This window comes from Otolemur garnettii, unplaced genomic scaffold, assembly GCF_000181295.1.
Source record: "Otolemur garnettii isolate 467f Iridium unplaced genomic scaffold, OtoGar3 scaffold00054, whole genome shotgun sequence".
Lineage (NCBI taxonomy): Eukaryota > Metazoa > Chordata > Mammalia > Primates > Galagidae > Otolemur > Otolemur garnettii.
The window spans coordinates 5,133,481-5,142,991 of NW_003852449.1; the positions used below are offsets into that span (position 1 = coordinate 5,133,481).

Sequence of the window (9,511 nt, forward strand, 5' to 3'; positions counted from 1 at the left end):
GGGGGGGGATGCATATCTGCAAAGATTACCTCATTAAAAAAAAATTATTCCCAGAAGATAATACAGTTTAGTTTTCTATTGTTTTCAAGAATTTGTTGTTAATTTGTTATTTCTCTTGACATAGTTGCAAGAATATAGCAACTCTGATCAGCTTCAAGGAAAAGAAGAAAGAGTCAGTAAAGGAAGTCATCTAACTCAAAAAGAAAACGTAGAACATTTTACCACCTCTACAAATGATTCCGATTCATCTGTAGAAGTTAAAGCTCTACAAATAGATGGTTGTGGTTCAGTTGCATGTTTTCAGCAGAAGTCTCACATGCTATGTGAAAAATCTCAGCCACCTGAATTGCAGATGGAACCTGAATTTATAAAAGAAAAATGTGCTACTTACTCAAGTAAGGAAAAAGATAACTTAAAAGAACCAGTAATAACTGAAGAAAAAGAGTTAGATGGAGATCACCTATCTTCATTACTGAGTAAAACTACAGTTCACAATATGCCTGATGTTGACAGCATAAAAGAAACCAATATGGAGGATGGTAGTATGCAGATTATCAAAGATCACGTGACACATTGTGCATTCAGTTTTCAGAATTCTTTGCTATATGATTTAGATTGATTATATAGAACTATAATTATATAAAAAATAGATAAAATTATATGGAATTCATCCAAAATTTGCAATTTTGATTCTACTGGGAAAACTGGAGTTTTTTTTTTTTTTGCCTCTAGAATTTAAATGAAGTTTCCTTAGTTAAGGAGATAAGGGTTGTGATGCTTCTGATGGAGAGTTAAACATTTTATTTTAATACAACCTGTATATATTTACTTCTATGTTAATTCTTCCTTTGTTTAACATTAATAAAGTTCAAAATAATTATTCACTAAGTTGCGTTTGTCACACAAAGTAATTCTCAGAAATTTAACTGGAAATAGGAGTGTGTGTGTGTGTGTGGGGGGGTAAAATCTCAAAACTTAAATCTCAGTAACTGGGATGTATTGACACTTAAAATAGAGGTTCTTAGAGGGGAAGGAACTTTACTAACCAATATTAGCCATCTCAACAATTTCAATAGACACACCAAAGGAAATTTAGTATTTTTTATTAATTACTCTTCTGTTACATCAACTATATATAATAGAGGTTAAATTATTTATTAATGACCTGGACAATTCAATTTTTAAAAAGAATTTGTGACTAGAAATAGTAAAATATTGGGCTGGGTGCCATGGCAGCTGTAATCCTAACACTCGGGGAAGCCGAGGCAGGAAGATTGCCTGAGCTTATGAGTTTGAGACGCTGTCTCTAAAAATAACCAGGCATTGTGGCAGGTACTATAGTCTCAGCTACTCAGGAGGCTGAGGTAGGAGGATTGCTTGAGCCCAGGAGTCTGAGGTCGTCGTGAGCTATGATGCCAAGGTACTCTGGGGGGTGGGGGTTGCGGGGAGTCGACAAAGTGAGACTCTGTCTCAAAAAAGAAAACTGTAAACCATCTTGGTTTTATAGAATACATTTAAGAATTTTAAGAATCTGGCAATGTGATAGGAAAATTGTCTTCCTTTTATTATTACATAAAAACAAAAGCCAGTGTTTAGTAATTTCTTTTAAAAATTTTTTAAAACAGATGGAGTTTTGCTATACTGCCCAGGCTGGATGTAAAGGCCTAGACTCAAGCGAACCTCCACCTTAGCCTCCTAAATAATTATTTTATTTTACAACACCTCAAATTTGCGAAGAGCAGATCCTAAAAACATGTAGGATGACATGAAAGAAAATGTAGGAAGAAAAATGTTTGTTGATCTAATCAGTAACTCTTAAGGCCATGATCTATTTTTGTTCCAAAAAACAGCTACTAATTTAGCTGACCTTAGCTCAGCCCTGGAAATCCCCTCATTTCCTTAGTCCTTTGAAGTGGTGATGTCAAGTCAGAGTACCAAAAAGTACAGAGTGTACTGATTCAGCAATTTACAACTATAACCCCCAGTTAAAATCTGGCACCAGATTGAGCTGTGAGGGTAGTAGAAAGGTAGCTCACAAAGCAAGGGGTCATGTGATGTTCAATCACTACAAACTTTAAATTGATGAGTAACTTTGATGCTGTGTATTTGTTTCCTTAGGTTTAAATGGCTAATTCTAATACCTTTATGCAGAAATTAATCTTTTGTAAGTAGTTTTTGGTTGACTGCAATTTTAAAGGAGAACTTGTATAAACTATGTTAACATGAATTTTTTTTTGGGGGGGGGGACAGAGTCTCACTCTGTTCCCCTAAGTAGAGTGCGGTGGCATCAGAGCTCACAGCAACCTCTAACTCTTGGACTCAAGCAATCCTCTTGCCTCAGCCTCCAGAGTAGCTGGGACTATAGGCACCTGCCACAATACCTGGGTAGTTTTTCTATTTTTAGTAGAGACAAGGTCCTGAACTCCTAAACTCAGGCAATCCACCTGTTGCTGCCTCTCTGAGTGCTAAGTATGAGCCACTGCCTGGCCAACATGGAGTAAATTTTAAGCCTGTTGCCTGTTATTTATTGTATCTTTTTAGAAAGTATGATTTCAGTTAAAGCTGGCACTAAGGAGTATTTCACTTTGGCATGACTGAACTTTGTATCATTTCTGGCTTTCAAAAACAATTTAGGCTGTTTTCCCCTTACACAGCAACTTTTTATTGTTCATTATCTATGCCTGGCTAATTTGAAAGGCAAACAGTTTCTTCCAAAGGGAATGCATCATCATGAGCTAGGTTTTATTTAAACTCAATTATACAATGTATAGATAAGTAAACATTAAAAGGTAATAATGCTAACTTTGAAAACTTGACAATGCCTCTACTGAATTTTTGGTGTAAAGAGTTAACAAAACTTATTCTGCAATAACCTTAGGAACCCATTTATGCAAAAATGAGTATTTTATTTTGGCAGCACTAAAAAAAAAAAAACCACTGTATTTCTACATTGAGGTGAAAACAATGTTTGAACTTTCTTACCAATCAAATACATTCCAAAAGAAAGTGTTCTATGAAGGTTCCAAAGCACAGGCAAATCTTAGCACAACAGTAATCTATAATACTGAAAATGACTGTTCTGACAAGATGTTTAACAAACATAACTTGAATTATTAAACCAGTGAAGCAACCCCTTCTGTGTTGAGAGTGAAACTGGGCTTATTCCATTAATACTCTTTAACAATTTCATTGTAATACTTTTTACTGCTATGACAGTTTTAAATAAATTTTGCTGTACTTAAAATAAGTTTTGAAAGTGGAAAAGTACAAAGTTTCAGATAAAAAGATTAATAGATGCAATTTAAATAAAATTTCCCCTCTTCATATCAATTAACAATATCATTATTTTTAGCAGATACATATTGAGCTTTAAAACCCTACTCCGAAAATGAAAACTTCAGTTTTAAATCTTAATCAGACATAACTGGAAAAGATTACTATGTATTTGAACACCTTTTACAAGAATTTTTGTATTAAAGCAGAAACCAGTTCCTAAACTCTTTCATTCAATTGTATATCCTGTTTAGACAAATATCAAAAATAGAAGACTGTCACTTTTGTTTTTATAATTGTGATTTTCACTGCAGTCTTCTATAACTTTTACAGAGTTCATGGTCCCTAATGTCTCCCCACCCTCCATTTTTCCTAGGTGGGGAAATGGCTGCCACAGGAAACTTATTACCGATAGTTAGAGTTTCTGGGAACATATACTGTTTGTTGTTATTTAAGAGTGATTCAATTTGGGCGCTCTGCGTGGATGGTCTACAGGTTTTCTTGTGATGCATACCACAGTCTCCAGCATGAAAAATCCTAGGAACTTGAGGAACCAGCACTTTCCAGAACGATGGAAGACAAGATACAGTCAAATACTGAAGAGTCCAGTCCCAGTTATAATCATCGTAAGTACAGAAAGTGTCTGTGCACTTGATCAGATCCTGATAGGCATTCCGGGTCAACGCTAGACCCATATTGTGCTCTGTGGATTTCCAAGTTTTCACGTCTACCTTATCAGCAATGCCATAGAAACTGCGACTGGCAGTATAGGTCCCCAGGGAGAGAACATCGCACTCAGGACACTTCTGCTGCTTCAATTTCCACATCTTTTTGAAGACATGGTAAAAGTCTGGGGCCAAGTAGTGATCCTCTTCTAAGAAAAGTATAAGGCCAGAATAATCTCGAAGAATTTTGACTCTTTCCCATACAAAATGCAGCTTCCACCACCAATGATGTTTGGTTTGGGAGAACTTAGCCTCTCTATAATGGCCGAAGGAATCGGGATACTCAGCATTAATGCACCCCAATTTCAGAGCTGCATTCTTTTGCAGGTCTCTGGGGCAATCTCTGGGGTCACTGCCCGGAAACTCGTTGGGGTACAACTGAGTGCTGAACGGAAAGAACACCTGCAGAACCGGACAGAAATCCACCCCAGCGATCAGATGATTGATCTCTGTTGACCAGAAGTCATGGCTAAAGATGACGAGGACGTTGTCAATGCCCTGGGCTTTTCGAAGTGAGTCCAGGAGCAGTCTGAGGTATTCGGGCCGGTTATGCACCTGAACCACCAGCACCAGCTCCCGGGGGGCCCAGGTGCCAGGCTTGTCTACATTCCTCAGCGTCTGATCAAAGTTCAGCTGGTACACCAGGGACCGGTACCGCAGCGTCAGGTTGTCAGCCTCCGGTTGGGGGGCCGCCGGCACCAGCTGAGCTGCCGACTCGTTGGCGCCCCTGCGGATGCCCACAGACACAGAAGGGTGGTCCCCGCCCCGGGCCCCCACAGCCCGCACGGGCTCAGCGTCCAGCAACGGAGGGGCAAGGGCCTCGTTCTTCCTTTGTCGCCCATTACTGCTCCAGAGGACGAAGCCGCAGGCTGCTACCACGAGCATTAGGATTAGCACCTTCCGTTTGTAGATGCGGAACCTCATGGTCTCCAGGGCCGGGAACACAGACCGGCGAGCGCGGAAAAGCGATAACGGCTTCTGCTCGGAAGGGGCGGGCGGGCGGAGGCCGTCGCCTTGGCCTGCAGCGCTCGAAACTGCCCCCCACCGCTGCCCTCGCTAACTCATCCCGGGCCCCGAGAGTCCTGGGGCCCGAATCCTCTCAGCTGCCCCACGCCACCCGGGCTCCACACATCCTCGCCAGGCAGCTGCAGCTCCGGCAGCGGCCCCACCGCTAGGAGCCGCGGATCGGCTTCGCCTTGGTCCTCTCCATTCAGCACCGCGGGTCCCGGAAGAAGCCCAGCCGCTGCCCCACGGCACCCCGGCTTCGTTACCTGCGCCTCCAGCGGCCCCGCGTCCTCTGCCCTCTCATCCTTACGCGGGCCCCAGACGGCCAGGACCGAGCCACGCAGCCGCTCCACACTCCGGCAGCGACGGTTCTGACAACCCGCGACTGGCCGGCGGAACGCCCCGGCCCTCTGGCCCACACCCCTCCGGCCCGCCCCGGAGGACCCTGATTGGTGCTTCCCGGAAGCGTCCGGAGGCGCCCGGCCACGAGAGCCGGCTGCCTATTGGCTCGCAGGACTGTCGCTCAGGTTCACTTCCTACTTCCGCTGCCCTCCGCTCTTTCCTGTGAGCGCCAGCGGCGGGAGGTGAGGAGTGTGGACGCCGAGTTTCGCGGTAAGTTAGGGTCAGCACGGTAGGGCTTCCACCGGGACCCTCCGCTGCTCGGAGTCCCGGGCTGGACCGGGCGTTAGAGGGGGGGGACCCGCTCCCTGGTCGAGCTCATGAACTGGCTTCGGGAGAGGGGCTCACGCGTGCCAGGTACAGGGCCGCGGAGCACAATGGCTTGTAAGGACACGTCAGCCCTCGGGGCTGCTGGCGGTGACCGTGCTCCAGCAGCGAGAAGGGACATCACACTGATGTGGCTCTCGGGGACGGAGCGGGTCGGGTCGTGACTGTAGCCAGTACGCCGCGCCAGCCTTGGCCAGAAGCTGGAAAATGGAGGAGGTGGGTGTGGGGAAAGGAGCAGAAAAGAAAATGCAGCCTTCGCCTTCTCTTTTTCGCGGAGGGGAATTAGATGGACGCCACTGCGCTTTACTTTTTGGGCAGCCTCAGTGAACTAGTCCCTAAGGAAACCCGCTAAGTACAGGAAACTGACAGTATTGGGCCTTCCAGTGCTGTTACTCTTGCTTTTTAGTGAGTCTTTTCATTTGAGAAAAGAAAAATAGCTTAGAGCTTCCTAAGCTCCAGGAGGTATGCAGAATTTACCCGGCTCTGAGAGTGTAGCTTCACTCGCACCCCCACCTCCACCCCGGCCTGGGGGCAGTTACTTTAATGTCTCTTTATTACTAAGGACCTGCCTTATCCATTATCTTCGGGTTCCTGAAATTAGTGAAACAACCAACAATGATAGCTGATCAATAGCTTATGTTATTTTTAATGTAAATAATTCGGTAAACCTAGAAACTGCCTCAAATCCACGTGTGGGGCGGTGCCTGTGGCTCAAGGAGTGCGGCGCCGGCCCCATGTGCCGGAGGTGGCGGGTTCAAACCCAGCCCGGGCCAAAAACAGCAAAAAAAAAAAAAAAAGAAAGAAAGAAACCCACGTGTGACTACTGTTAGCCAGCTCATATATTCAGGCCAACTTGCGTTTATATTCCCTAGTTACAGTCCTCAACCTTGGACCAAAGAAACTATATTTACATAAATTTTTCCTCAGTTTTTTTTTAAAGTGTTCCCAAAAGTTAGGCACTTGTATGGGCAGTTAATAATAGGGCAGAGAGTACTTGGTGGATTTATACATTGCTGATCTAATACTAGTTTTCCTATAAATATTTAAGTGTATAGCCCTTTTCAGAATGTTTAATATCTGCTACCTTAAATATTTTACTGCAGATTTCATCATAGAGACAGTTCTACTGTAGAGATGGTCAACGTACCTAAAACCCGAAGAACTTTCTGTAAGAAGTGTGGCAAGCATCAGCCTCACAAAGTGACCCAGTATAAGAAGGGCAAGGATTCCTTGTATGCCCAAGGAAAGCGGCGCTATGATCGAAAGCAGAGTGGCTATGGCGGGCAGACGAAGCCAATTTTCCGGAAGAAGGCTAAAACCACAAAGAAGATCGTGCTCAGGCTGGAATGTGTTGAGCCTAACTGCAGATCCAAGAGGATGCTGGCCATTAAGAGATGCAAGCATTTTGAACTGGGAGGAGATAAGAAAAGAAAGGGCCAAGTGATCCAGTTCTAAATTTTGAGACTTTTTGTCTTTTTGAGGAGAAATTGTTGAAGCTATAGAAAAATTACCTGTAGGGAAATAAATACAATGATATTCAAACCTTTTGTGTTTTTTGACCTTTAAGTAGAATTGCATGTTTACTATGGTTCTGGATTTAGGAGCTGACAGTAAAATTCTTTGGAAGTGAGCAAAGATTTGTATCAAATTCTCACTATTTAAATTCATTTCCCAAGAGTTGAAATTTGGTATTTACATACAAAGACAGAAGTCCTGCCTCAAACTTTACCACCAAGTTATAGAGCAAGTGAAAAGTAGGAGCATCTGAGAAGGGTTTCAATCATATTTTGAGAAAAGAAGATAAACTAGATGCACAGGATCCAAGTTGAGGTACAGTAAGATCTGACTTTAAATGTTCTGTATAGTAGGGACCACTAGCCACAAAGCTATTTAAATTAAAAATGCAGTTCCTCAGTTACTAGCAACATAGTACTCAATAGCCACACACGGCTAGCTTATCAGACAACACAGATGTAAAATATTTCCACTACAGAAAGTTCTTTTGGACAATTTAAAAATTTTTTTTCTGTTAATCTTTTAGATACAGGATCTCCCTCTGTGACCCAGGCTGAAGTATTGTGGTATAATCATAGCTCATTTGAATCTCTTGGCCTCAAGCAATCCTTTTGCCTCAATCTCCCAAAGCACTGGGATTAGAGGTCTGAGCTACCCTGCCAGCCAGAACAGCATGTTTATTTTAGATCGTGGTCTTCAATATATGACAAGAGTTCAAAACTGACTTAAAAGTACAAAAAAGTTCTGAATCTGAAAGTGAAAAATGAGTACATGATAGCATAAACCTAGTGTTTTGAACATCTTAGGACATACATAAGAGGTATTCAAATATTAGAACTTCTTGACAGTTGAGAGGGTTGAGGAAGCAGTTATGACAACAGAATGCAAAGTTGAAAATCAGAATGAAAAGAATTGAGTCCACTACCTATATAAGGAAAGAAAAAAAAAAGTTGAGTATCAAGTGAAAGGATTAAATTGGGAAAGCAGGGTGGCACCTGTGGCTCAGTGAGTAGGGTGCTGGCCCCATATACCAATGGTAGTGAGTTCAAACCTGGCCCTGGCCGAACTGCAATTAAAAAAAGCTAGGCATTGCCAAGGGGGCCTATAGTCCCAGCTACTTGGGAGGCTGAGGCAGGAGAATCACCTAAGCCCAAGAGCTGGAGGTTGCTGTGAGCTGTGATGTTACAGTACTCTACTGAGGGTGACAAAGTGAGACACTGTCTCTAAAAAAAAAAAAAAAAAATTGGGAAAGTGTATAGGCTGTCTTAAAGTGGACTAAGACATTCACATGGGAATGACTAAATGAGTAGAATTAGAATAAAAAGGTTAGGCAGGGCTCTTCAAACTTTTTAAACTGGGCCAGTTCACTGTCCCTCAGACCGAGGGCTGGACTGAAGACCCCGGGTCGAGTCGGCTGCTAAGCAGGACAGGTAGTGGCAGCAAAAACACCCGGTGGGCCGGATAAATGTCCTAGGCGGGCTGCATGTGGCCTGTGGGCTGTAGTTTGAGGACGCCTGGGTTAGGGGGTAGGGAGTAACAGATGTGTACCACTTAGCCCCAATAGAGACAACTGCATTTGTTGGAAAAATAAGTTTTCCTACAATAATGTAAAAGCACAATTTTTTTTTTTTTTTTTTTTTTGAGACAGAGTCTCATGTTGCCCTAGGTAGAGTGCTGTGGCATCACAGCTTACAGCAACCTCATACTCTGGGCTTAAGCAATTCTCTTGCCTCAGCCTTCCTAGTAGCTGGGACTTCAGGAGTCTGCCACAATGCCTGGCTATTTTTTTGTTGTTGTTTAGCAGGCTTGTGGCTGGTGCTCTAACCACTGAACTATGGACGCTGAGCCCATATGCACAATTTTTAAATACACCATTCTTTAAAGAAGGGTATTAATGCAGTTGTTTTGTAAGTTGAATGATGAGATACTCAGTGTAGGTTGCCGCATCATTCTAAAGTGCCGTGGCAATCACAGGGATGGGTGTTAGCCAAAATTTTATTGTTGTGAGGATAGCTAAGTTCTATGAAGAACAGAATCAGCAATGTGAATTACTGGAAGATTTCTATAAGAATGCAGCATTTCCATGTGATATATGTCAGATCAAAATTACTTTCTTTGCAAGGTAAAACTAAGGCTATATATGGTATGTGACCAAAAAATCCAAGCATTCTGAAACATTATCCTTTTTTCAAAACATTTCTTCAAAAGGAAATTTCTGATGAACTTTGTCCCCAGTTAGCAAAGGTCATTGATGAGCAGGATGATTT

At 42.8% G+C, this 9,511-nt stretch overlaps 3 protein-coding genes across 3 annotated transcripts in view; 2 read left to right on the forward strand and 1 right to left on the reverse strand.

Moving 5' to 3' along the window:
* DNAAF2 (dynein axonemal assembly factor 2) overlaps nt 1-813 on the forward strand; it is an 8,524-nt gene extending 7,711 nt beyond the window's left edge. Inside the window, exon 3 of the mRNA XM_003792164.3 lies at nt 125-813. Coding sequence (XP_003792212.2) covers nt 125-619 — 495 coding nt within the window. The 3' untranslated portion in view covers nt 620-813. The remainder of the gene's footprint in view (nt 1-124) is intronic.
* Nucleotides 814-2,721: 1,908 nt separating this feature from the next.
* MGAT2 (mannosyl (alpha-1,6-)-glycoprotein beta-1,2-N-acetylglucosaminyltransferase) lies at nt 2,722-5,434 on the reverse strand. The gene has a single exon (XM_003792166.2). It carries the CDS (start codon nt 4,920-4,922, stop codon nt 3,579-3,581), a length of 1,344 nt encoding a protein of 447 aa, XP_003792214.1. The 5' UTR covers nt 4,923-5,434; the 3' UTR covers nt 2,722-3,578.
* A 120-nt stretch (nt 5,435-5,554) lies between these two features.
* Nucleotides 5,555-7,271, forward strand: RPL36AL (ribosomal protein L36a like). Its single transcript, XM_012806574.2, has 2 exons — nt 5,555-5,615; nt 6,833-7,271. Exon 2 carries the CDS (start codon nt 6,864-6,866, stop codon nt 7,182-7,184), a length of 321 nt encoding a protein of 106 aa, XP_012662028.1. The 5' UTR covers nt 5,555-5,615; nt 6,833-6,863; the 3' UTR covers nt 7,185-7,271.
* Nucleotides 7,272-9,511: the final 2,240 nt, after the last annotated feature.

What these genes read in the sequence shown, in the direction of transcription:
- MGAT2 (XM_003792166.2), bottom strand. Translation starts at nt 4,922, where the DNA reads ATGAGGTTCCGCATCTACAAACGGAAGGTGCTAATCCTAATGCTCGTG.
- RPL36AL (XM_012806574.2), top strand. Translation starts at nt 6,864, where the DNA reads ATGGTCAACGTACCTAAAACCCGAAGAACTTTCTGTAAGAAGTGTGGC.